At 52.7% G+C, this 27,827-nt stretch overlaps 1 protein-coding gene across 1 annotated transcript; it reads left to right on the top strand.

The window, feature by feature from the left end:
• The first annotated feature begins 1,414 nt into the window (after nucleotides 1-1,414).
• Bicra (BRD4 interacting chromatin remodeling complex associated protein) lies at nucleotides 1,415-27,258 on the top strand. Its single transcript, XM_036196996.1, is given in 14 exon segments — nucleotides 1,415-1,632; nucleotides 1,740-1,782; nucleotides 4,805-4,870; nucleotides 8,376-10,103; nucleotides 10,105-10,323; nucleotides 10,708-10,890; nucleotides 18,312-18,950; nucleotides 19,102-19,282; nucleotides 19,495-19,604; nucleotides 21,164-21,225; nucleotides 22,471-22,619; nucleotides 22,780-22,874; nucleotides 23,041-23,143; nucleotides 25,070-27,258. Coding segments are annotated over 14 exon segments (4,812 nt in total). The 5' UTR covers nucleotides 1,415-1,510; the 3' UTR covers nucleotides 26,182-27,258.
• The last annotated feature ends 569 nt before the right edge of the window (nucleotides 27,259-27,827 follow it).

The following is a 27,827-nucleotide window of genomic DNA, read 5'->3' as shown; positions in this document are numbered from 1 at the left end:
GAGGGGACAGAAGCTTAGAAAGTCAGGTGCAGACTGGAGACACAGCTCAGCTGGTAAAGTGCTTGCGAGGACCTGAATTTGATTCCTAGAACCCATATGAAGAGCCAGGCCTGGAATCCCAGCACTGGGGAGGTGGACACCATTGTTACCTGGGGTGCGCTAGCTGGCCAGCCTAGCCTAATGGGTGAGCTCCAGGTGAATGAGAGACCCTGACTCAAAAAGGAGGACAGTGTGTTAGGAGAGCTGGGAGGAGGTCCCTTTGGAGGAATGTTTACAGGGCTGAAGGGATGTTGGATGCTCTGAAGAAATGGGTGGCCGATGGCAAGGCAGGAATGCCATGTGGTGGGAGGCAGGTGGGAAAATGCAGACAGCATCCATCCTTTTTGGGGTGCAGTGGGCAACGCAGCCTCTTCCTCCTCCCCTCTGGGGGCTGACCATGCTAAACTTTGTCATGGGCTCTGACAGTGCCAGCCAGCGGTGAGCACCAGACAGCTCAAGACAAACATTAGCCGTCCGCATCCTCATCATTCAGCTATGGGGCTAGCCCTACACTGCTACCTCTCAGGCCCAGCCTCATGACCCACCCACCACCCACTCCCTCTCTGCTCCTCAGTCTCCACTTCCATATTTCACCCTGTCACCTACCCTTTGCTTAAGACCCACACTGCATAGGTCTTTAGGGTTCACCTAGGACAGAGTGTGACAAAGGCCTTCCTGTCACCTCCACCCCACCTTCCCTCCCTCGGACTATCACTTTGATGCTCAGGACAGAGCCCCGGCACACCTTCTGGGCTGCAAACTATATTCAGGAAACAGGACAAGTGGGGTGTGAACTGCATAGGCCCAGGGGCGTACAGAAGCCAGGCTGGTGAACTCAAACTGAAGCCTGTCTGGTGTGAGCCACAGTCATCCTGTGATGGGGGGATCTGAGAGGATCCTGAGAGAGCCGTTGAAGTTATATTGTTTTTGAGACAGGGTCTCACCATGCAGGCGTGGCTGGTCTCGGACTCACAGACATCATCCTCCCGAGTGCTGGGATCAAAGGCGTGTGCCACCTTTATTTACACCCAGTGGTGGGGCTGGGGTTTTGACTCTGAACTAGACTTGACTCTGCAACTCTTGAAGATTATAAAGTAGAGTGGCATATTTGATTTGCGCCCTGGAGGTTGGAACAGGCATGTTCCCTGGGGTTCACACATGTGCAGCCCGCTCACTGGAAAGATGGAGAGTCTCTGTGTAGAGGGGCCTGCAACTTCTCACCCCTGCAGTTGAACCTATCTGCAGCGCTTAGTATAAGGCCTGTGCACCATCAGAGACCTCTTGGCCTCTGCTGATGCCATCAGATGTGGGGGTTGTTGGGCGTGAGGACCAGAGAACCCTGCCCCATCCCTGGTCAGGATTTCTGTGTGGGAGGCTTCCTGGGAGGTGATTCTTGTACCCCCTCGATCCAGCTCTGTGCACTCCAGGAACAGTTCCTCTGGCCCTCCTCTCCAGGAGCTCCCCCACCCCCATGAAGGGGCAGCTGGGCAGACTGCCTCAATCTAATTGTGTCTCCCTCACCCTCTTCCCACACCTGCCCCATCTAGTGGAAATGGATGATGAGGATGGGAGATGCTTACTAGACGTGATTTGGTGAGTAACGGGCTCCCCCCACCCACCCACGCCCGTCTCCCACACCCCTCCCCTCCCTCCACTCCTCAGCCTAGCTCCTTAATGTCTCTTCTCCCTCTCTCTTGCAGTGACCCTCAGGCCCTCAATGACTTCTTGCATGGATCCGAAAAGGTAAGTTCCAGAGGCAGGGAGGGGCATTCCCTGGCATGGCGGCCAGAGGGTCAGAAGGGAGAGCCAGGTTCTTTGAGACAGTAGGCATTCTGTGAGGGGTTATGTATCATCTTCCCAGTTAACCGAATAAGTCAGTCACTAAAAAGAAAACATGCAAACTATCTCAACACGTTTTTAACACAGAAACAATGCTGTATTGGATACACTTGTTCAATTAAAATATCATGCTATATTAAAAAAATATTAATAAAGGTCCAGGTATACGTCTTTAATCCCAGCACTTGGGAAGCAGAGGCAGGAAGATCTCTGTGAGTTAGAGGCCAGCCTGGCCTATATAGTGAGCTCCAGGAGAGCCAGGCGTACACAGAGAAACCCTGTCTCTAAATAAATAGGTAAGTAAATAATTAAAAGTAAATGGAAGTTACTCACTATTCACTAGTAAAAGTTTTCTTTAAAAATATACAGAAAATGACTAGAAAGAAATAGCAAGAGGAGCTGGAGCGATGGCTGTTTGGATAAGATAGCATACGAAAGCATGAGGACCTGAGTTCGAATACCTGTTACCCATTTTGGAAGCCAGGCATGGCCACGTGCACCTGTAACTCTTTGGGGAGTGCTGGGGCTTGCTGATCGCTAGTTTAGTGCCAAGGTTGGTGAGACCCTGTCTGAGGGAAATAGGGCAGAGTGGTGATGAGCATGACGTGCAGTCGTGTGTGTACATCACGCACGCACGCACGCACCAATATTAAAGACATTAAAGAAAACGAAGCTTGGGATTGGAGGGGTGACTCAGCAGTGAAGAAAGCTGGCTGTCAGTCAGGGTGATGGCGCACGCCTTTAATCCCAGCACTCGGGAGGCAGGGCCAGGCGGGTCTCTGAGTTCAAGGCCAGCCTGGTCTACAGAGCTAGTTCCAGGACAGTCAGGAAAACACAGAGAATCCCTGTCTTGTCTTAGCAAAACAAAAAACAAAGAAAGAATGCTAGCTGCTCTTCCAGAGGACCTGGGTTCAATTCCAAGCAGCCATATGGCAGCTCACAACCATCTCTAACTCTAGTCCAGGAGTTCCAACACCCTCCTTTGGCCTCTGAAGGCACCAGGCATGCAAGTGGTGCACAGGCATACACAAAGGCAAAACACTCATATGCATAAAATGATTTTTTTTTAAAGAGGAAAGAAAGCAAAGGCCTCCTTAAGCTGGTGTAGTCAGAGAGGGTCACTCTAAGGAGATGACATTAAAGGTGAGCACAGTGCTGTAGCAGGAATACAATCAAGAGAGGTGGCAAATTTGAGGAATGGGGACAGACTGAGGCAGAACCACTGTGGGATGGCACTGAATGGATTAGACTCTTTTTTTTTTTTTTTTTTTTTTCCTTCGGGACGGGTTTCTCTGTGTAGCTTTGCGCCTTTCCTGGAACTCACTTGGTAGCCCAGGCTGGCCTCGAACTCACAGAGATCTGCCTGGCTCTGCCTCCTGAGTGCTGGGATTAAAGGCATGCACCACCACCACCCGGCTTGGTTAAGTGATTTTTAATTTTATTTATTTGTTTTGAGGCAGGGTCTCTCTATGTAGTCCTGGCTGCCTAGACTTTAAAATGTAGATCAGGCTGGCTTTGAACTCATAGAGCTCCCACTTGCCTCTGCCTCCCCAGTGTTGGGATTAAAGTCATGCACCACCACACATTTATTTATTCTGAACCTGAAAGCAGTTCTTGGGGAGTCAGATTTGATTTATGTCCCAGAAACAGGCACTGTCTGGGAAAATGTGGCAGTCTGGGGACCTGTATGGAACTGTGTTTGTTTTCTACAGTGGTATGAGAGATTACCCCCACACAGAGACTTAGTACATATTTGTTAAGCTTTTGCAATTTGCCATGTTGGAAATCTGGGTCAGGAATCAGCTGGGTGGTTCTGGCTCAGGGACACCCCCCCCCCCCAGGTCTGTATGAAACAGGAACTACAGTATGTAAGGGTTTGTTTGGGGTCAGCAGATATACCTACCTGACTCTCCTGTGGCCACTGCCTCAGGGGCCCTGTGTTCCTTTCCCATGGGCGTCTCTCACACACTATTCAGGTGTCCTCGGGATATGGCAGCTGGCTTCTCTTGTCACAAGCAACCCATGATAGAGAGCCAGGAGGAAGCCATAATACCTTTTATGACCTAGTCTCCTGAGTCACACAGGCAGGAGCTGCTAAGAGCCGTGTAGCTGAGGATGTGACTCGGTTGGTAGGATACCTGCCTAGCTTGTAGGAACTCTGAGTTCAGTCCCCAGCACCACATAAAATGAGGCATAGTGGGGTACACCTGTAATCCCAGCGCTGGGGAGCTGACAGGAGATCAGAAGCTCAAAGCCAGTTTTAACTACCGGCAAGCTTGAGGTCAACTTGGACTGCATGAGAATCTGCCTTGAGGAGGGGAGGAGAGCAGAGCCGCTAACTCCAGTGTACACTCTGATGGGAGAAGTATGTGCTGCCTCTTAGAGGAGAGGCACCAGAGTGCTGAGCCCCCACGAGTACCGTGGGATGGGTAGCTTGGACTGCAGTATATATACAGTAAAGGGGGCGGGCTGGCGTGGTGGTGCATGCCTTAAATCCCAGCACTCACGAGGAGGGCAGTTGGATCTCTATGACCTATGTTAGGGAGATTACCTAGTGTCAGGGAGATGGGAGGGTTTAGTGAAAAGCGTGGGCGCAGGTGCCATGAGCAGGTGGTACTGCCACAGCTGCTCCCCCACCCCCCCAAGGATGTGCTTGCTACCAGGAGGATTGTGACTTCCACGCAGGGCACAGCTTGGGTGCAAACCAAGAGGCCAAAGTCCCAAGATCAAGGCAGGCACCTCATGGGGGGAGGGGTGGAGTCTTAGAGGCCAGGCTGGGGAAGTACCTCGGGTGGTGAGTGTGTGTCTGTCCCCCACACCCCGACACACACCCTTCTCCTTCTTTTGTCTCAAACTCACATTGATTTCTGCCCTGGAGTTTGGACCTGCCCTGTTCGCATTTGACCTTGGGGGGGTCTCATTGCAGCTGGACAGTGATGACCTCCTGGATGCCCCTGTGGAGGCCCAAAGTGCCTTCTATGAAGGTTCTGGGGTAAGTGGCTGGCCAGTGCTCTTCTCCTACACTGCTGGAGTAGGAGGGAGTTGCAGAGGCTAGGCATGCCCTGGGTTGAGGTGTTCAGGAACCAAGCCGCCCCACCACCCTGGCCATAGAGAGGGGCAGAGGCTGGTTCTGGTGCTTTTAGTAGATACCATGTGACTCTGGTGGGGGAGGGGTCCTCCCCAAATGAAGATAGGGGAGTGCAGAGAGCATCGAGCCCGTCCTGCATGTGTGCGCATGCGGAGTTCACATGTTTATACGTGTGGAAGCCAGAGGCCAGCCGTGGGTACTGTCACTTGTCAAGCTTGTCTTATAAGGGTCTCCTACTGCCCTGGAACTTGCCAAGTCTGGGTGGCCAGCCAGTCCTTTTTTTAAAAGATGTATTTATTATTAATTATATATACAGCATGTATGACTGCAGGCCAGAAGAGGGCACCAGATCTCATTACAGATGGTTGTGAGCCACCATGTGGGTGCAGGGAATTGAACTCAGGATCCTCTGGAAGAACAGTCAGTGCTCTCAACCTCTGAGCCATCTCTCCAGCCCGCCAGTCAGTCCTGAAGTCTCCCTGTCTCTGCCTCCCCCACCACAGGGATTACTGGTGCCTCTAATATTTTTTTTTAATTATTTTATGATTTTTATGTATGTGAATGTTTTGCCTGCATGGTTGTCTGTATATCATATATGCACAGTGCCCGTGGAGTCCAGGAGAGGGTGTCGGGTCTCCTGGGACTGGAGTTACAGATGACCGTAAGCCACCATGTGGGTGGTAGGGATCAAACCCTGGTCCTCTCCAAGAGCAGCCAGTGCTTTTAACTGCTCAGCCATGTCTCCATCCTCACTGCCGTGTGTGTGTGTGTGTGTGTGTGTGTGTGTGTGTGTGTGTGTGTGTGTATTCTGGAGATTGAACTCAGATGTCAGGCTTACAAAGCAACCCCTTTCTGGACTGAGCCATCTCCCTGGGTGCCTCTCCCTTTTCTCCTGTGTCACACTGTTGCTCCCACCCTCCTCCTTCCCTTCCCTGGTCCCTGTCCCTGTCATCCTTTGAACTTGTTACTTTATGAAGAATTTTCAGTTAGTTTTACATCAACCATACCATTATTTTCTAAATAACCCTTTTATAATAATCATCAAGTTTAGAAAAACAACTTAGAGCCAGACAGTGGTGGCGCATGCATGTAATCCCAGCACTCAGGAGGCAGAGGCAGGCGGATCTCTGTGAGTTCGAGGCCAGCCTGGTCTACAGAGCTAGTCCAGGACAGGCTCCAAAGCTACTGAGAAACCCTGTCTCGAAAAACAAAAAACAAAAAACAAAAAAAAAAGAAAAGAAAAGAAAAAGAACTTAGATTCATAGAACCAGTTACAATGGTGACCACTCTGTCTTTATTAAGACCTTTATTGAAATGTAGGCATTTTGGTTTTCTGAGACAAGGTCTCATGTGGTCCCAAACAGCCAGAAACTCACTGGGTAGCTGAGGATGGCCTTCAATTTCTAATCCTTCTCCCACTACCCTCAGGGGTTGGGATTATGGTTGTGCGCCACCACACCAAGTCTGTGCTGGGAACCAAACCCAGGTTCATGTTCTCTAGGCAGGCACTCTACCCAGAGTCACGTGCCCAGCCCCAACTCCAAATCTTTCATCTAGTCAAAATCTGAGGAGTTGGCAGGCCTCATGCCTGCATATTTCTTGTGGTACTCTGGACAATAGGCCCATTGAGCTCTGTTTGCCACTGGTCACAGTCACAGTGAGGACGGCACCAGGCTACCTCCCCCCACCCTCCCACCCCACCCCACCCCCGTGTTGTAGGCTGTCTTTCCCCCAACCCCGCTGCCTCATATTGATCTTTGGAGCCAGACAAGTTTTGTATGTGCCATATATGATGTCACATGCTTGCCTTCCAATGGCAACCCTTGGTGGGGTTTGCTCTTAAAAAATTAAAGCCGGGCGGTGGTGGTGCACACCTTTAATCCCAGCATTCGGGAGGCAGAGGCAGGTGGATCTCTGTGAGTTTGAGGCCAGCCTGGGCTACAGAGTGAGTTCCAGGAAAAAGCTCCAAACCAAAACTACACAGAGAAACCCTGTCTCGAGAAAAAAAAAAAAAAAAGAAGAAAAGGAAAGAAAGAAAGAAAGAAAATTAAAACAACAAAAACCAGAAACCAGGCGGGCACGGTAGCGCTTGCCTGCGGTCCCAGCACTTGGAAGACAGAAGCCAAAGGATCTAGAGTTCAAAGTCATGCATGGGGTCTGGAGACATGGCTCCGTGGTTAGGAGCACTGGCTGCTCTTGCAGAGGGGTGGGGTTTGATTCCCAGCACCCACATGGTGGCTCACAACTGTAACTCCAGTTCCAGGGAGTTTGACTTCCTTCTGGCCTCTGTTGACACCAGGCACACATATGTGTTGTACAGACATATGCACAGGAACACATATATACATAAAATAAAATGATTTTTTAAAGAAGTCATCCTTAGCTATAGAGCAAATTCAAGGCCGGCCTAGGCAACATAATGAGTTCTTATCTAGCCTGGACAAACAAAGGTCATCCTGTGCTGTATAGCAAGTTCCAAGGTAGCCAGGGCTATGCAGAGATACCCTGTCTCAACCTCCTCCTCCTCCAACAGAAGAAATTCATTAAATCTTTAGTTTGTATTGTGGGTCTCTGTGACTATAATTTCATTTATTTATTTATTTTTACTTATTTTGCATGCATCTCTGTGTGTGTGTTTGTGTCTGTGTGTGCTCATGTGTGCATGTGCACATGAGTTTACCACAGCATGTGTGTGGAGGTCAGGGGACAACTCTCAGGAGTCAGTTCTCTCCTGCCACCTTGTGAGATCCAGAGATTGATCTCAGGCTGTCAAGCTTGCATGCAGTTTTCCCTATCTGCAGAGCCATCTCATCTGCCCAATTGACTATTAAAAAAAAAAAAATGCAGGCAGCTCTCTGTGAGTTCAAGTCTACCCTGGTGGTCTATATAGTGAGTTCCAGGTCAGCCAGGGTTACATAATGAAGCTCTTGTCTTAAAGGAAGGAAGGAAGGAAGGAAGGAAGGAAGGAAGGAAGGAAGGAAGACTTTATGTATATATGTATATATGTATATATATATATTCTTTATATACATATATATGTATATAAAGCATTAGTGTGTATATGCGTGTATGACAGTGTGGGTGGGGATATATGGCATGCACATAGAGGTACTGGAGCTGGAACTGGGGTTGTCAGAATTGTTGAGATGAGTGCTTTTACCCACTGAGCAATCTTGCTCACGTCCGTCCCCAGTATTCTTATTACCTTTTGCTGATAGATGCAGGTGGAGAAACTGGAGTCAGATTAGGCAAGCCGCAGATTGCACAGTCAAGCCCACAACCAAGCTAGGGTTTGATCTGCATCCAGCCACTTTCAGACAGAAAATTATTGCATTGTAGTGACCTCGGACACCAAGTTTGACCCTTTGCTGACCTCAGCTCTTGTCTTCTCCTCTTGACTGCCCTCCAGCTCCATGTGCAGGAAGCTCCCGGCAACCACCTAAACCCGGAGCCCAGCCAGCCTGCCCCTAGCGTGGACCTGGACTTCCTGGAAGATGATATCTTGGGCTCCCCTGCAGCAGGAGGAGGAGGTGGAGGGGGCGGTGGGGGCCCTGAACAGCCCTGTGACATTCTCCAGCAGAGTCTTCAGGAGGCCAACATCACAGAACAGACCTTGGAGGCTGAGGCTGAACTGGACTTGGGCCCCTTCCAGCTGCCCACCCTACAGCCCGCCGACAATGGGGCTGGTGCTACTGGGGCCACAGGAGCCGCCACGGTGACTGCGGGACCCCAGGCTCTCTTCCCGGGCAGCGCAGATCTGCTGGGGCTGCAAGCTCCGCCCACTGTACTGACCCACCAGGCCTTGGTGCCACCTCAGGACGTGGTCAACAAGGCCCTGAGCGTTCAGCCCTTCCTGCAGCCTGTGGGTCTGGGCAACGTGACCCTTCAGCCCATTCCGGGCCTCCAGGGCCTCCCCAATGGCAGCCCCGGGGGTGCCACAGCAGCCACCTTGGGTCTGGCACCTATTCAAGTGGTGGGCCAGCCCGTCATGGCCCTTAACCCACCCACCTCCCAGCTCTTGGCAAAACAGGTGCCTGTCAGTGGCTACTTGGCCTCAGCAGCCGGGCCCTCAGAGCCAGTGACACTGGCCTCTGCCGGAGTGTCCCCCCAGGGGGCCGGCCTGGTCATCCAGAAGAATCTCCCAGCTGCAGTGACCACCACTCTCAATGGGAACTCAGTGTTTGCCGGGACAGGGGCCGCCACAGCAGCAGCCAGTGGGGCACCCTCGGGACAGCCGCTGGCGGTGGCCTCGGGCCTGGGCACGTCACCACTGGTACAAGCACCCAATGTGATTTTACACAGAACCCCCACGCCCATCCAACCCAAACCTGCAGGGGTACTGCCCCCCAAACTCTACCAGCTGACACCCAAGCCCTTCACCCCCACGGGGGCAACCCTTACCATCCAGGGTGAACCAGGTACCCTGCCACAGCAGCCTAAGGCCCCCCAGAACCTGACTTTCATGGCCGCAGGCAAAGCTGGCCAGAATGTGGTGCTGTCCGGCTTCCCTGCACCGGCCTTACAGGCGAATGTATTCAAGCAGCCACCAGTCACCACCACGGGGACAGCTCCGCCGCAGCCCCCCGGGGCCCTCAGCAAGCCCATGAGCGTCCACCTCCTCAATCAAGGCAGCAGTATCGTGATCCCAGCCCAGCACATGCTGCCGGGCCAGAACCAGTTCCTGCTGCCAGGCACCCCAGCCGTTCAACTCCCCCAGTCACTCTCTGCCCTGCCTGCCAGCGTGGGTGGCCAGATCCTCACAGCCGCAGCACCCCATGCAGGTGGACAACTCATCGCCAACCCGATCCTCACCAACCAGAACCTGGCAGGCTCACTGAGTCTAGGTCCCGTGCTGGCGCCCCACTCGGGAGCACACAGCGCCGCACACATCCTCTCTGCAGCCCCCATCCAAGTGGGCCAGCCTGCTCTCTTCCAGATGCCTGTGTCCCTGGCCACTGGCAGCCTGCCCACCCAGAGCCAGCCGGCCCCCACTGGCCCCACCGCCACCACCGTCCTCCAGGGCGTCACCCTGCCCCCCAGTGCTGTGGCCATGCTCAACACCCCCGATGGACTGGTGCAGTCCACCACCCCGGCTGCTACCACTGGGGAGGCCACGCCTGTCCTGGCAGTTCAGCCTGTCACCCAGGTGCCCCCCCGCTGTCACCACGTCACTGCCTGTGGGTCTCCAACAGCCACAGGCACAGCAGCCTCCACAGGCCCCTACTCCCCAGGCGGCCCCCCAGCCTCAGGCCACCCCTCCTCAGGCCAGCCCAGAGAAGATAGTCCTGGGGCAGCCGCCCGCTGCGGCCACAACGGCCATCCTCACTCAGGATTCCCTCCAGATGTTCCTGCCCCAGGTATGGGGGATCACTGAGGGAGGGAAAGAGTTGAGTGGCAAATAGCTGAGCTGAGGCAGCTAGTGGGGGCCCTGGGGATGCCCACAAGGTTCGTAGGTTGACTGACAGACAAGTGATGGGATTGACGGACTGACAGGGGCATGTTTGGTAAACTAACAAACAAGGGGGAGTATCTCAGCGGGGGAGTATGTATGTAAGACATGGGTGGATGGAATGATGGACAGGCGGACGGAACACACAGGACGGTGGACAGAGGTTCTGGGGTCTGCGTGCCCTGCGCCTCTTGTCTACAGTCCCCCATGAGATTGAGTGGGGGTGGCAGGCTCAGGTGGGAGACCACGGCCTCTGGGGGCCTTCTGACCCTGTGTGGGTGGCCCCTTGCAGGAGAGGAGCCAGCAGCCCCTCTCTACAGAGGGTCCCCACCTCTCGGTGCCTGCCTCGGTCATAGTCAGCGCCCCGCCTCCTGCCCAAGACCCAGCCCTGGCCACACCCGTGACCAAAGGAGCTGGCCTCGGCGGCGGCGCTCAGACCCCCGACAGCCAGGCTTCCCCAGCTCCGGCTCCCCAGGTAGATGCACCCTGGCAGCCCGGCCTCCTCCTCGCTCAGCTCCCCGCTCTACCCTGCCTGCCTCTGCCCCGCTGCCTTGGAAAACGTGCTCTTTCTTCTTCTTCCCTCTCGTGTCCCCTGAATGTCTCCTGGCCACAGTGCACATTTGAGACCAGGGCCAGCCCAGGCAGAGTCCACCTTTAGATGGGGACTCAAGTCACAGAGGGTTGGGGAATGGTTTCTTCCTGTATTGGGCAACACGACTCTTTGACATTTCAAAACATACTAAAGTGAGACGTGATGGTGCCTTCCTGTAACCAGTACTCAGGAGGGTCACATGTTCAGGGTCGTTCTTGGCTACACAGGGAGTTTGAGGCCAGCCTGTGCTACATGAGACCCAGTCTCAACACCAACCAGAAGAACCATGCTGAGATCCTCAGCCCCTCCTGAACAGGGCTCTTGAATTTCCTTTCAGTGTGGACATGAGCCTCACCACACATGAACACGCTGTCTTCCAGCTTTACAGAATGCAATAGTGTGCTGTGCCTAGGTTCGCACTTGTATCTATTGTTTAAACTTGACCTTGGCAGCTGTGTAGGAGACCATTGTGTGGGTGTGTTATTCCTTTAGCCAGTCCTTGGTGGGCTTCTAAAGTCACTCCTGGTTTTTACTTGTTATGAACAAGGTCACAGATAATGGCTTTGTGTGGGTGGGTAGCATTTTGCATGATAAATTATTGTTTTATGATCTGGGTTTGAACTGAGAGCTTTGTGTGTGCTAGGCAGGCATTCTTCCCACTGAGCCATACCCCCAGCCCCTCACTGGGGGATTCTAGGCAGGGGCTCTACCACTGAGCCACACCCCAGCCCCTCACTGGGGGATTCTAGGCAGGGGCTCTACCACTGAGCCACACCCCAGCCCCTCACTGGGGGATTCTAGGCAGGGGCTCTACCACTGAGCCACACCCCAGCCCCTCACTGAGGGACTCTAGGCAGGGGCTCTACCACTGAGCCACACCCCAGCCCCTCACTGGGGGATTCTAGGCAGGGGCTCTACCACTGAGCCACACCCCAGCCCCTCACTGGGGGATTCTAGGCAAGCACCTACTACCGAGATACATCACAAGCCCTTTGAACATTTTTATTTTGGGACAGAGTCTTGCTGAGTTGTCCAGTTTAAGCCTTTCGTGTATTGTCCTTCCACCTCAGAGTCTGAAGTTGCTGGGCTCACAAGTCTTTGACCACACATAACTTAGAATAACTTCTTTAAACTGAGTTTTCTGGGTCTAAAAGATGAATGGCTTTATATTGTAATGATGTCTCCAAGCTGCCTTCTGTGAACTGTCAGTTGGTAGAGCTTTGGCAGCAGTATATAGAGGTGGCCAGTGTGACAGGTCAAATATAGTGCTGTGTACTGATTTTAAAGTTGTGTTTTATATTCATTGTCAGTGAAATCAGGCAAATTTTTATACATTTAAGAGCTATTTTATTCTATGAGATTGTTTATATTCTTTGCTGTTTTCAACTGTTGGTTCCTAGATAGTGTCTTGTTGATTTGTGGATACTTTTTTTTTTCCCCCCGGAGCTGAGGACTGAACCCCAGGGCCTTGCGCTTGCTAGGCAAGCACTCTACCACTGAGCTAAATCCCCCACCCCAATCTGTGGATACTCTTTACATATGAGAAAAGAGAGCCTTTGGTCTCATGTGAATTGTAAGCACATGAGAAGTTAAGGCAGGCTGCCCTTGTATTCTAGAGAAGCGGTGGATCTTGAACTTGTTTTAAAAAAAGAAAAAGAAGGGCCAGAGGAGAGGTGGAAATTGGAAAAGATCATATATTGGCCAGGGGTTGGATGGCAAAGTCAGTGTGGACTTGGTCTTGAACAGCCATGATTTCACATGCAGACTCCTGCCATATAACTTGAACGTGTTTCTTCTGTCTAGACTGAAGGTGGGGAAAAGGGCTTAGGTTAAATCAGTGAGCCAGTGTGTCCCCCCACACAGTAGAAACTTGCTGTGTCTGCTGTATTCAGGACCTGCAGCTGTTGCAGGTGAGTGTATCTGCATGTGGCAGTGTGTACTCAGAGGTCGGAGGCATTGGACTCCCTGGTGCTGGAGTTACAAACTGTTGTGACCCACCTGATGTGGGTGCTGGGAACAGAACCTGGATCTGGTGGAAGAGCAACAGGTGCTCCTACCCGCCAGGCCAGCTCTCCAGCTCCGTCCTTTCATACTTTTTTTAATGCTGGCAGTGGATGTCTGTAGCAGGCGGTGCATGTAGTTGACAAGCCGTGGTCTGAGGGAACTGTGGAGGGCTGGGAAGGGGAGAGCCCTGGCATTTTCCACCACCTCTTCTGGGTCTTGCAATCTCAGGCAAGATGCTTACTTCTTTGTACCTTAGCTTCTTTACCTCTCGAGTAAGTATGACAGCAGCTACTTTACAGAGTTAGGACACATAAGTAAACTCATGTAGCTGTGTTCTTACACCAGGCCTAACCAACACTGAGACAGCTCTTAACCGAAAGGAGCCAGGCAGCTGAGTGTGGTGGCTCCTACTTGCAAGCCTGCCTAACTACCCTTGGGAATCAGAGGCAGGGAGACCCAGAGGTTCAAGGTTATCCTGGGTTTCGGAGTAAGTTCTAGGTTAGCCTGCAGGACACCAGACTCCTCAGACATGGCTCGAGCCTTGAATCCCAGGACCTAGAAGGCCAAGGCAGGCAGAGTTCTGAGTTCAAGCCATTCTGATCTACATAGTGAATTCCAGGCTAGCCTGGGCTACATGGGACTCTTGTCTTAAATCAAGAATCAAGAAAGATGTCAGGTTGGGCTGCAATCATGTAAAGGCTTGCTGAGGCTGGAGAACCTGCCTCCCAGCTCAGCCTGTGTGGGCGTCCGAAGGGACAGGTCACAGCAAGTTACGGTTGGCTTCCCCACAGCAGATGAGAAGTGAGTACCAGCTGTGGGCGGGAGTTGAAGCCTGCTTTTTGGTCTAGTCTCGGAAGTGACATGATCACTCCTGGGGAATTCCTGGTCACAGACACTAATCCTGGGGTGATGTGGATGGGGATTAAATATAGGGAGGTGGGGTTGCTAGGGGTGTCTTAGAGACTGGTAGCAAAATTTTTTTATTATTATTTATTTAATGTGTAAGGATATTTTGCCTGTATCTATGTATGTCCACTACTTGTATGCCTGGTGCCCACAGAGGCCAGAAGAGGGTGTCAGATCCCCTGGAAATAGAGACGGTTGTGAACCGTCATGTGGGTGCTGGGAACCAAACCCTAGTCCTCTGGAAGAATGTTCTTAGCTAGTGAACCACCTCACCAGCCACCATCAATCTTTCTTCCTTCATGTGTGCTTTCTCTTAGTACAAACTGTTTTCTTACTTGGATCCTTTGAGGCTAGGCTGTCACCGCTGCCCTGTACTCCTGAGATTTTAGTGCAGTATTACAGCTCTGGGGAAGGACTTTCTCCTTAACCATTATTTCAGTCAGATGTAATGTATGTACATCTGTAACCGAAGCATCCTGGAAGCCGAGGCAGGAAGATCATTGGCAGCTTGAGGCTAGTCTGTTATAAAAGTCATAAACAGGCAAAGCAAACAAACAAACAAACAAACCCTACTTGTTTTGTACCCCTGTTGTGCTGTTGATTAGCAAAGCTAGCAGTTTGGTGTACACACGGCACAGCTGCTTGATTCAGTTTTGCACTCCAGTTTATATGAGGTCAGAGTGCACCTCAAAGAGTCTGTTTCCCCTTCCCACTAGGTGGATCTGGGGTTTGAATCTGGGTCTATGGGCTTGTGGACAGGTGCATTGTCGGCTGAACCATCTCCCGGCTCTCATAAACGATCCTTGCTCAGCTTTATGGTCCTGTTTCGCTAGCTCTCCTGCGCCCCCGTGTGACCATTCACTGGAAAGGCTTTTAGGATAGTGGAAAGAACTGGCTTTTCATAGGCACCAGGACACTAATCTGCTCTCCTCACACTGGGCTATATTATGGTTTGCCCATGTAAATAAGGCCACAGTGGATATCCCTATGAGCAAGGAGTGGAATTGTCTTTCTTTCAAGATTTATTTATTTTAAGCTGGGTGGTGGTGGTGCACGCCTTTAGTGCTCAGGAGGCAGAGGCAGGTGGATCTCTGAGTTCAAGGTCAACCTGGTCTACAAAGTGAGTTCCAGGACAGCCAGGACTGTTGCACAAAGAAACCCTGTGCAAACAAACAAACAAAAACAAAACAAAAAAACCAAAAATGATTTATTTTGTATGTATGAGTATTTACCTACATATATATCTCCACACCATGTTTGTACCTGTTGCCTGGTGCCCTGCCTGAGGGGTGAAGGGGGGGCATGTCAGAAGATGCTGTTGGATCCCCAGGAACTGGAGTAAATGATGGTTGTGAGCCATCATGTAAGTGCTGGGACCAGAACCAGGGTCTTCTGGAAGAGCACCCAGTGTTCTTAATTGCTAAGCCATCTCTCCAACCCTCTTTTTATTGGTTATTTTGAGACTGTCCCACAGTTGCCTAAGCTAACTGTAAGCTTACTCCCTAGCCCAGGCTGGCCTTGCAATTCTCCTTCATTATCTCTCACCCTCTCCTTGTCTGCATTTTCACCCCAGTGCTGGGCATAGAACCCAGGGCCTTGTGCACTGTAAGCACACATCTTTCCACCAAGTTACAGTCTCATTCCCTTGAGCTCTTTGTTTGTTTGGATTTTCGAGACAGGGTTTCTTTCTAGCTTTGGAGCCTGTCCTGGAACTCGCTCTGTAGACCAGGCTGGTCTCGAACTCACAGAGATCCGCCTGCCTCTGCCTCCCGAGTGCTGGGATTACAGGCGTGCGCCACCACTGCCCGGCTCCTTGAGTTCTCTTTATAAATAGTTCTGTTATTTTTAGTTATGTCTGTGGGTTTGTGCTCTGGAGTGCACATGCCCGAGGATATCGGAGATGTCCTATACACTGGCACTGGAGTTAGAAGTGATTGTGAACTGCCCAGTTTGGGTGTTGAGCCAAACTTCTGTCCTCTAGAAGAGAAGCAAACACTCTTAACTGCTGAGCCATCGCTCTACCCTACCATCCCCTTTACTCTTGGAAGAACATTAAGTTAGGTGGTGGAGGTGGTGGCCGTGGCACACACCTTTGATGAAAAAGGAAGGAAGGAAGGAAGGAAGGAAGGAAGGAAGGAAGGAAGGAAGGAAGGAAGGAAGGAAGGGAAAGAAGAGAGAAATATAAGCGAAACATTTTATTATTTGTGGAAAGATTGGTTCAAAAATATCCCTAAAGGGATCTTGCAGAAGTCTGCGACTCCAGTTCCAGGAGATCTAGTGCTGTCTTCTGGCCTCTGTCGCAGGTAAAACACACACACACACACACACACACACACACACACACACACACACACACACACACATATATATATCCTTAAAGGACATCAACACAGCTCTGCCCTGCCTTGCGGGTAGCTACTTCTGCCCACCCCCATCCTGATACCCCTTCCAAATTTTCTGTGTTGCATGTTCCTGGAGAAGAACAACTAAGTTAAAGATTTATTTGTTTTGTTTAGCTGAGGATGACCTTGAACTCCTGATCCTCCTGCCTTGAGCTTCCAAGTGCTGGGATCACAGCCCTTGAGCCACTGTGCTAGGTTGATGTAGTGCTGATGGGAATCGAACCCAAGTCTTCGAGCACAGTAGACAGACATGCTACCAACTGAGGCACATTCCCAACATAATGAAGCTTGGAAATCACCAGAGCGAGCTGCTGTCTGCAGGATTGCTGGAGGAAGGTCCCTTTCACTGTGTGGCAGGCCCAGAGCTGTTACCCTGCCCCGCGTTTGGAGCTGGCAGCACTGTAGGGATAGTTGCTTGATCTGGTTTGTTTCTAGGTGTAGTTTGTTTTTAGGTGTATTTTACTTCTTAGTTGTCAGAAGTTAATCAGAGCTGAGCTTAGGAGAGTTGCTCAAAGTGCCCCGGACTCAGAGGCCAGATGCATAGGGGAGCGACACCATGCAGAGATCCAAGCGGTAATGCTGAGCTGCAGATCACCTCGGTGTAGAGCGGTGGTTCTCAACGTGGGTGTCGCGACCCCTTTGGGGCTGGAACTCCACTTTCACAGGGGTCGCTTGAGACCATCAGAGATATTTACATTACGACTCATAACAGTAGCAAAATCACAGTTACGAAGTAGCAAGGAAAATGATTCTATGGTTGGGGGTTACCACAACATGAGGAACAGTATTAAAGGGTCGTAGCCCTGGGAAGGTTGAGAGCCACTGGGGTAGAGGGAGGAGCCCTCAGACTCTCTGGTCTTGAGTCCTTGTGTGTGTGCTCATGTGCATGTCACAGACCATGTATGGAGGTCGGAGGACAACTTGTGGGGGTCCGTTCTCTCCTTCCACCATGTGGGTTCTGGGGATCAAACTCGGGTCATCAGGCTTGGCAGCAAGTCTGCCTGCTGAGCCATCTTGCCAGTCCAGTGTCCCAGGGGGTAGAGGCTTTGAGCAGGGTGGGAACCATGTAAGTGCCTACAGTTCAAGCCCTGCCTCTTCTGGGTGGCAGACCCCCCTTTGCAGCTGAAGGGAGTAAGAGATCCCACACTGTGGGACATCCCATTAGCCCAGTGCCCAAGTCAGTGCTCTAGGTCAGTGTCGAGGTGCCGGCCAAGTCTTGGGTACACAGCTGGCACTCACTGGTTGCATAGTGCCTGCTGTGGTCATGACTTAAGGATGACAGTGGCCGAGGCCTGCTTAGGTGGAAAGACAGTGCACTGGTGGGGGATGATGTGGCTGATGGCTTGGGGCACCGTCTAGAAGTGCCATGCACATATATCAAGGTGGGCATGCAGCTGGGGTCACAGACATACTGAGGCAGGCAACAGAACCCAGGACCCAAGCATAGTGCCCAGAACACACCACCCGCACACCCGTTTCCCATGGTTGGCCACTCCCTATTGCCCTCTCGTGCTCCTGGGTCGTGAAGCCTCCCACGCTGGCCAGCACCAGCCACATGTGTGTCTATGTGGCGTCTATGTGATATCATGCAGGCACCTCCCTGTGCTCTGCTCCTGCTCCTGCTCCTGCCTCCTACTCAGCAAGCTTGTGGTGCTCCCCGCCAGTGTCCCTGCCGCTGCTTCCTCTGCCGCTGCCAACCCACCTGCATACCCCTACCTACAGAGCTTGCCTTCATCTGCCGGGTGGGGGTGCACAGGGGAGATCAGAGAGGGTAGAGGAGGGTGGGGGGCGCGTGGCGACAGAGGTGTGGGTAGGAGAGGATGCAGTGGTGGCGGTGGGGCCCTGCTTCAGGCAGGACTGGGGTGGGAGGGGAATGGAGCCTTTGGGTGGGATGGTTGAGGTCTGGGTGAAGGGTGGCTGGACATACAGTGTCTTGGAAAAGTGGAAGCCGAGGCCGATCTGAGCCTGTCTCTGTCTCCCTTTTCTGCACAGGTCCCTGCAGCTGCTCCACTGAAAGCCCCCGGCCCCGCCTCCTCCCCATCACTACCTCACCAGGCCCCCCTGGGAGACAGTCCCCACATGCCCTCCCCACACCCTGCCAGGCCCCCTTCCCGCCCACCCTCAAGACCCCACTCCCGCCCTCCATCCCAGCCCCAGAGTCTGACCTGCCCACCCTTGGAGCCCACCCTTCACCCCTGCCCTCCACCCCAGGGTCCCCCAACTCTGCCTGGTATCTTTGTGATCCAGAATCAATTGGGTGCTCCACCACCAGCGGGCACCCCAGCCCCCACAGCCCCAGGCCCACCCCAGACCCCTCTGCGACCCCCATCCCAGCCCACTGAGGGCCCACTGCCCCCAAACTCCCACCTCCCTCCTGCCTCTACCCCCTCCTCCACTGTGGCCTCCTCCTCTGAGCCTTCCACCAGGTTGCCAGTCCCCACACCCCCTGACTTCCAGCTCCAGTTCCCACCGGGCCAGGGACCCCATAAGTCCCCCACTCCGCCACCAGCCCTCCACATGGTCCCTGAGCCCACAGCGCCCCCTCCACCACCACCTCGGACCTTCCAGATGGTAACTGCCCCCTTTCCAGCACTGCCCCAGCCAAAAGCACTTCTGGAAAGATTCCACCAGGTAACGATCAGTAGGGACATCTAACTTCCCAAACTGGACCCCTGCCTTAGTGCCCTGCCGTGCCCTGCCCTCCCCACTATGTGTCCGGGCGCGTCTAGCCACCCCCACTGTGATCCCATGCTCCACCCCTCAGCCACCTGTCCTTCCTCAGGTACCATCTGGGATTATCCTCCAGAATAAGGCAGGGGGCACCCCCGCCACCCCACAGACGTCTACTTCCCTCGGGGCCCTTTCCAGTCCTACTGCCTCTGCACTAGTCAGCGGACAGGCACCACCTGGGGCTGCTGCCACCTCCAGCCATGCTCCAGCCTCCACGCCTATGGCCACCACAGGTAGGGAGCGGAGCCTGCCTCGGCAAAGGGGTGATGTAGAACGGCTGTGTAGCGGAGCCCAGGCTGCCGCCCCACCCTGCCGGCAGAATGCCCAGGTCTCAGGGATGCATTGGTGGGAGGGCTGTGGGATGGGAAGGGTGCTTGCTCACAGTGGAGGAAGGGCCTTCATGCTGGTGAGCCCTGGGTCCTCTCCCTTCCTTGCTCCACCCTAGGCCTCCCTCCTCTACTTCCTGCCGAAAACAAAGCTTTTGCCAGCAACCTTCCAACCCTGAGTGTGGCCAAAGCTGCTGTGTCAGGGCCCGGGAAGTCCCCAGCACTGCAGGTAAGGGACATCGGGGTAACTAGGGATCAAAGAGTGAACTCGTGAGGGAGGGATGGACATAGGACACTGGGCGGGGCAGCAAGCTGGTGAGAAGAGCTAGCTAGAGGCAGGAGTGTGGACCAGCAGTACAGTGCTTTAGATGTGGGCTAAGGCCATGGAGCAGTGGTAGAGCCCCTGCCTAGAATCCCCCAGTTGAGGGGCTGGGGGTGCATTGAGGATGGAGCATTGGCTCGTACAAACCTCTGGACTTGATCCCTGGCGTGGTAAAGAAGTTTGAGCAGACCCATCATCTCAAACTGGATTCACTAGAGGGAGAGAGGAAGGATATCAATCATGGTGAAATCCAAAGGCCAACAGAGGAGACCTGCCCTGGGCTGGTGTGGAGAGAACACAGGTGGAGAGCACCAAGGGCTTGGACCTGCTTGTTAATAGTCTTCTCCCACAGCCTAGGCCACATCTCCCAGATTTGTTTCCTTCCTCCCTCCCTCCCTCCCTCCCCCCTCCCCCTCCCCCTCTGCCCTCCCTCCCCTTCCCCCCTCCCTCCCTCCCTTCCTGCTTTTTTGTCTTTCTTCTTTCTCTGTTTTATTTGAGGCAGGGCCCAGACTGGTCTGGAATTCACTTTGTAAACCAGGCCGGCCTTGAACTCATAGACGCCTGTCTCCTTCCCTCTTTGGTCTTTGAAATGGTCTCTATCCCAGACTGAGTGTGAACTCACAGACAACCCACCTGCCTCTTCCTCCTTGGTTTTGAGATGGGGGGTCTCTGTATCTGAGGCTGTCCTTGAACGGGATCCTACCTGTGCCTCCCAAGTGCTGGGCTTACAGGTTGTCCTGTTTGCTACCTGTTGCTATGATAATAAGACTGTAACAAGCCGGGCAGTGGTGGTGAACGCCTTTAATCCCAGCACTCAGGAAGAGGCAGAGGCAGAGGCAGGTGGATCTCTGTGAGTTCGAGGCCTCAGTTCTACAGAGTGAGTTCCAGGATAGCCAGAGCTACACCGAGAAACCCTGTCTCCCAAAACCAAAACCAAACAAAAGATTGTAATCAAAAGCAGCTTAAGGGAGGGAAGGTTTATTTGTCTTACACTTCCGGTCACTGTCCGTCATTGAGGGAAAGTCAACTGAAGGGCCGGAACTGATCACGAAGGAATGTTCCTTACTGATGACTCACACTCATGGGCTCCGTCATTCACTGGCTCATTTACTTTCTAGGCTAGCTTTCTTACAAAGCTTAGGACCACCTGCCTAGGAATGGTGCTGCCCACAAAAGGCTGGGCTCTCTTGCATCAGTTAATCAAGATAATCCCTAAAGGGCAGATGTCATTTGAGGTTTCTTTTCTCAGGTGACTCTAGGCTGTGTCAAGCCTTAGGCTTAGGTATCATTATGATACCACACCTGACCTTCCTTGCCAGCTTTCTCTTGATGGGCAGGGATGCTGTAGCTGCAGGCCAGCTTCATTTACCATCTGTGTCCTTGGCTAGAGGGGGGACCGTAGTCTGAGGAGACAGAGAAGGCTTCCTCCTAGTAGCACCTGTCACTCACCTTTCCTCCTTCCACAGTATGACAGCAAGTTGTGTAGCCTGAAGAAACAGCCCCTACTGCAACCCAGCAAAGAAGCCTGGTGAGTGACAGCCACCTGCCCCGACCACTCCGCAAAGTCCCAGTTCCAACTCTCCATAGTGGTGTGCGGTCCCTCTTGACCTTTCTTCTGAGGGGATGGTGGAAGTGAGGTCAGTGGGGGACATGGGCAGGCTGCTGGCTTCAAGAGGCTGCAATGCCCTAGACCCTGAGTTTTGTCACAATTGATGTCAAGGCTGTCAAATGTGGTGGGAAGAGCCAGGTAGAAAGTGAATGGGTGACTAGAAGCCAGGGGTGTTCAAATGGACCAGTGGGTTAAGAGTGCGTGTAAGTTTGAGGGCCAGGGGGCTGGAGAGAGAGATGGCTCAGAGGTTAAGAGCACTGACTGCTCTTCCAGAGGTCCTGAGTTCAGTTCCCAGCACCTACATGGTGGCTCACAACCATCTATGATGAGATCTTGCGCCCTCTTCTGGTGTGAGAGTATACATGCAGGCAGAATGTATACATAATAAATCTTTTTCTAAAAAAAGTTTGAGGAGCCATGCGGTAGTGGCACACACCTTTAATCCCAGCACTCAGGAAGCAGAGCCAGGCGGATCTCTGTGAGTTTGAGGCCAGCCTGGGCTACCAGGCGAGTTCCAGGAAAGGCGCAAAGCTACACAGAGAAACCCTGTCTCAAAAAACCAAAAAAAAAAAAAAAAAAAAAAAAGTTCGAGGGTCAGGGAAGATGGGGAACAGTATTTTGAGGGAGTCAGGTAAATAAATAGGTGGTGAGATGCTACCTGTTGGTTGAGGGCAGGCAGGCTATTTTGAGGAGTAAGTGGGTCTGCCCTATGGTGCCCGAGGGCTGGTCTTCAAGGCTTGTCTGGTGGGGGACATGGTCATGTGATGGGGAAACCCAACCTACTGTAGTAGGGATTCTGTAAAAAACAAACCAAAACAAAACAAAAAACCACACAACTTTGAAATAGAGCAGGCAATTAGACCCTCCTAGGTAGCTCCTGCTCCTTAGGCCAGAGGAAGTGGAGAGGTCCTGCCCCCTGGTGGCAGGAGACAGAACAGCATGGACCTTAAAATTCCCACCTAACAACCCTCAACCCCTCCCTTTCTCCTTTGGATACTCTTCGGTCACCTGTTTGCTTTGGTCCATGGCCAGGGAAGCCGTGAGACAATTGAAATGCAGGGAGCGAGGTTGGCGCCCGAGCCCTAGCCCGGGGCTGAGGTCCAGGATCAGTTTCTCTGGCCCTCACCCCCAGCTCTGTGTATGTGGTCTAACCCCTACCCCCAGCTTCCTGGAGCATCTGCACAAACATCAGGGTTCCGTCCTGCACCCCGATTACAAGACAGCCTTCCCCTCCTTCGAGGATGCCCTCCATCGCCTCCTGCCCTACCACGTCTACCAGGGTGCCCTCCCCTCCCCCAACGACTACCACAAAGGTAAGGCCTCCCTCCCCTCGGCTCAGCCGCCGGCCCGTTCAGTCTGCACACAGAGCATGGATGGAGTAGGGTGAACACTTCGCACTTGGCCACAGGTGCCCTGTGCCGCCGACTCATCCCCTAACCCACCTCCCAACCTGTGTGGCTTTTCTTCTTTCAGTGGATGAAGAATTTGAGACTGTCTCCACGCAGCTCCTCAAACGCACCCAGGCCATGCTCAATAAATACCGGCTTTTGCTTCTGGAAGAGTCCAGGGTAGGATTCTGAAGCCGCTGGGGTCTCTGCCGTGCTGTGAACCGGACAGGGTTGGAAGGGAGGATGGGAGGCAGGTAGAGGGTCTGAGAGGACCAGTCACATCCTGCCAGTAGCCTCTCTTCCCCAACTTGCTTTTTCATGTGTCCTTTGTCTCACCCCACCACAGAGAGTCAGCCCTTCCGCGGAGATGGTCATGATCGACCGAATGTTCATTCAGGAGGAGAAGACCACCCTTGCCTTGGATAAGCAGCTCGCCAAGGAGAAGCCTGGTGAGAGGGAGGGCACGGTGGGGCCGGCATCCCTCACCTGTCATGCACCTTGCTGCTGGGGTTCTCAGCAATCAGCCTGACATGGCGGTGCACAGGAGAGGCAAAGGCAGGAGGATCGCTGTGAATCTGAATACAGTCTCAAAACAAAACAAAATCAAAACCAACGATTGTGTTGGGTGATGTTACCCTTCTTCGCCACCAGGGGGAGCCCCTCCTGCCTCCCTTGTAGTAGCTCCCTGAGAGCTTCCAGGGAGCAGGGCCTTTTCTTTTAAACAGGAAAATATTTTCTCTGTAGAAAATAGTAAAAATGATAACATTTCCCAATAAGCCCTTTTAAGCCAAATAATAGCTGAATTATACATATAAATATTGATTATATTCTGGGATACAGAAGACACCTATCTTCATCTGTTCAGAGAGCTATGTTTACTTAATTTGTGTGAGATTCCTCTTCCATCTTCCTCTACACTGTTTGATTTACAGAGGACATTTTTCTCTAGACTAATCCATAATCTAAAAGATCTTAGCCTCCCCTCCTGAAAGTACAGCCAGTGTATTCTTTCGTTGGCTTGATATGGTACAAATTCTTATCCTAATAGTGAAATGTTTCACTAAAGCTTGCCCAAAGGAGGGGCTCTTCTGCCAGCCTAGTGATGCAAACGCAGGGGCTGAGGCACGCGGGGCTGACGCACGCAGGCAAGGCTCCGGCCACACCCACTCTGCGGCCATACGAGCCTCCCCTCTTGCTTTTTGCACTTCTAGCAACTTACAAGCCTTGTCCTTTCTTCAGAAAAGCATGGCACCACGCCTGTAGCCCCTGCTTTCCCAAAGCTCCCCTTAAGCATTCTCCCACATTCAAATACCATGATCTCTTGAAAAAATGCCTCATTCTGCTTCCCCTACCCCAGCCCTGGACTTTTTTATGTACTCACAGGAGTTACTAGTGTCTAATCTTTCTGCATCCCTTTGAGGGAGGTATGTTCTGGAGCTTTCTGCCTTTAGGAAGGAGATGTGATACCTACAAGTTTCTTCTGAGCATCCCTAGTGGCCCTGGGGAGGACCTTGTGATCACACACAAGACTTTCTGTAACAAGTTTGATGGGCAACATGAGATTAAACCAAAGCTATAAGCAGCCAGCCAGGGGCCAGGGGCGTGCCTTATTTCTATAAGAAAACAAGGAAATAACTTGGAGCATTTGTCTATTTGTTTTTGAGGTGCTAGTGTTTAAACTCAGGGCTGGGAGCATGCTAGGCTAGGGCTGTACTGCTGAGCCACGCCCCTAGCACCTCACTGGGGGATTCTAGGCAGGGGTTCTACCACTGAGCCACACCCCAGCCCCTCACTGGGGGATTCTAGGCAGGGGCTCTACCACTGAGCCACACCCCAGCCCCTCACTGGGGGATTCTAGGCAGGGGCTCTACCACTGAGCCACACCCCAATCCTGTTTTGTTGTTTTTAGCTCCTATTTTTTAGAGACAGGGTCTCACTAAGCACCCAGGCTGTCCTTTGTACTCCAGATCCTCTTGCCTTAGGCTCCTGAATAGCCAAAATGACAGATATAGGCCACTACACCCTGCCTGGGAGTTTTAGGGAGGGTTTGGGAGTCCTTAATAAAGGGAGCCTGTAGAATGGGATGACCCAAGAATCTGCTCGGTCTAGACCAGTAATTCTCAACCTTCCCAATGCTCTGACTCTTTAATATACTTCCTCATGTGGGGGTGACCCCCAGCCATACAATTATTTTCATTGCTACTTCATAATGTGATTTTGCTACTGATATGGGACTCCTAAAGGGGTCGCGACCCACACATTGAGAACCATTGGTTTAAACTCTCCCTGGACCAGGCCATAAGACGTTCAATGCATAAGTACCTCTCTCAGCTTAGCTACTAACCCTGAGATTTTTCTTTGTTCCAACTCCACAGACGAGTACGTGTCTTCCTCCCGCTCCCTTGGCTTCCCTGTCCCAGTGTCTTCCGAGGGTCACCGGCTCCCCAGCCATGGCCCATCATCCTCATCTTCCACATCCGGAACCTCTGCCCAGCCTCCTCCTCACCTGCCCACCAAGCTAGTGATCCGACACGGTGGGGCTGGCGGCTCCCCTTCAGTGACCTGGGCTCGAGCATCATCTTCCTTGTCATCAACGTCCTCCTCCTCCTCCTCCTCCTCTGCCGCCTCATCCTTGGACGCAGATGAGGATGGCCCCATGCCCTCCCGCAACCGGCCACCCATCAAGACCTACGAGGCCCGCAGCCGCATCGGCCTCAAGCTCAAGATCAAGCAGGAGGCCGGCCTCAGCAAGGTGGTGCACAACACCGCACTGGACCCTGTGCACCAGCCCTTGCCTGCACCTGCACCTGCGAAAGGGGCGGAGCCTCCGCCGCGCCCGGCCCCGCCCCCACTTCCTCCTGCCACGCAGGCACAGATGAATGGCACTCTGGACCATCCCCCACCTACAGCACGCAAATCCACAGTGCCTGCGCCCTGCCCACGCCTACCATTGCGCAAGACCTACCGTGAGAATGTGGGCGACCAAGGTGCTGCCGAGGGTGCACAGGGACGGCCGCGGGGTACAAACAGCCCAACCCCACTGCCTGCCAAGGTGGACGAGGCCACCAGCGGGCTAATCCGTGAGCTGGCTGCCGTGGAGGACGAACTGTATCAGCGTGTTCTGAAGGGCGGCCCACCACCCCAAGAAACCCCAGCCTCTGCCACCAGCCAGGGCGCCTCCGATCCCAGCTGGGAAGCACCCGCGCTGCCCCCGGCCAAACGACGCAAGTCTGAGTCACCTGACGTGGACCAGGCCAGCTTCTCTAGTGACAGTCCGCAGGACGATACGCTCACTGAACATTTGCAGAGCGCCATCGACAGCATCCTTAACCTGCAGCAGGCCCCTGGCCGGACACCCTCAGCCCCATACCCCCATACAGGGCCCACACCTGGCACCCCCACATCCCCAGTGCCCCTGCACAGGCCAGACGCCTTTCCACCCTCCAGTCACAACGGTGGCCTCGGTGCCAGGACGTTGAACAGATAACACTGGGCTGCTCCTGCGGCCCCTGTTGGGTGCCCCCAACCCCACCTCCAGGGGAGCAGCCAGGCAGCCGACTTCCACCTCTAAGGGGACACTAAACCAGTTCCCCTGACAATTCTTGCCTAAGTTATTTGAGTCACAAAGGCCTCCCCACCCTCCTGCTTCCTTCCACATTGGCTAGAGAGTTGGGATGGGGCGTGGGCTTTCTAGGGGAAGGGGGGCTGTAATGTACAATGTTCCCCCCTGGCACAGGACAGGCCAGGGGATAAGAGTGAGTGTTTCCCAGGACTGGGCCACCGGGTTGGCACACTGGTAACATCTGAATACCAGGCCTTGTCTGATCGGCTTCATGGATCACTGTCCAGGGCACTCAGAGCTGTGAGAGACCTTCAGACATGCTCAGCTCTCTTCCTCAGAGCCTGGAAAATTAGGAAACAAGGACTCGAGCCAGTGTCCCAAAGTATCTGCGTCCCATCCATAACGTGCACACACCTGAGTCATTCTATGTGTGTGCATACACGAGAGAGTAAGAGAGATTCCCACCACCCCCATCCCTCCAGAGGAACAAGACATGGAGTCTTCCTTCCTCCTCCCAAGCGTCTTCCCTGTCTTCTTGCCTCCAGCCCACCATGCCACGTTTTGAAATCTCGGAGACAAAACTAGTACTGTAAGATAAAGGGTTTGTTTTGTTTTTGTACTGTATTTATTGTGTATAACGATTTTTTTAAGGGAGAATTCTGTACATCTAGAACTCTTGTAAATTAAAAACCGATCCTTTTTTTTTTTTTAAACTGTATTCAGGCCCCCTCCGGCCCCTGTTGCTTTTGGGTGTTTTATTTGGGGAATGGTATTGGTGGGTTGGGAACCAAGCCAATAGAGAGGAATTTACTATGTTGGGTGAGTGTCCACTGGGTCCTAGGCCATGTTCTAAGCCCTATGGGGTCATGAGATAGTTGAACAGGTGCAGGACTTTCCAGGACTCAAATTTTATCCCTGGGACTTAACATGAGAAGGAAAGAGCTGATTCCCACACGTCCTCTGACCACTACGTACGTGCAGTGGCATACATGCCCACACACAAATAAATGAAAGGGGGTTTTTGTTTTTGTTTTGTTTGTTTTTTGTTAATTAGAAGGTAGTTTGGAAGTCTCTGCTTCTGAAACCAATACTGTCTGTTCTTACTTTACCCATGCATGTACTGTGGGCTTTACTTGAAAATGCTCTGAACCATTGCTCTGGGGAACATGTGGGATTGGGACCCTAGCAGTCTAGGGTCAGTGTTCTCAGCCATCCATGCAGCACATTGTTTTAGACAGTTTGCCGTTCACAGACATTTATGGGGCTGCAGAGACGGCTCCGTGGTTAAGAGTGCTTACTGATGGGGCTGGAAAGATGGTTCTGGTTAAGAGCACTGACTGCTCCTCCAGAGGACCTGGGTTCAATTCCCAGCACCCACATGGCAGCTCACAACTATCTGTAACTCCAGTTCCAGGGGACCCAACACTCACAGCAAAACACCAATGCACATAAAATAAACAGAAATAAAGGAGTGCTTACTGCTCTTGCAGAGGACTGGGTTTGGTCCCCAGCAGCCAGTCTATAGGTGGCTCACAACTGCCTGTAACTCTGTGTCTAGGGATATGATGCCC

The sequence above is a fragment of the Onychomys torridus genome, chromosome 1 (assembly GCF_903995425.1).
Source record: "Onychomys torridus chromosome 1, mOncTor1.1, whole genome shotgun sequence".
NCBI classification, from domain to species: Eukaryota; Metazoa; Chordata; class Mammalia; order Rodentia; family Cricetidae; genus Onychomys; species Onychomys torridus.
The sequence above is the reverse complement of the archived record's forward strand: the minus strand, read 5'-3'. Positions and strand labels throughout refer to the sequence as shown.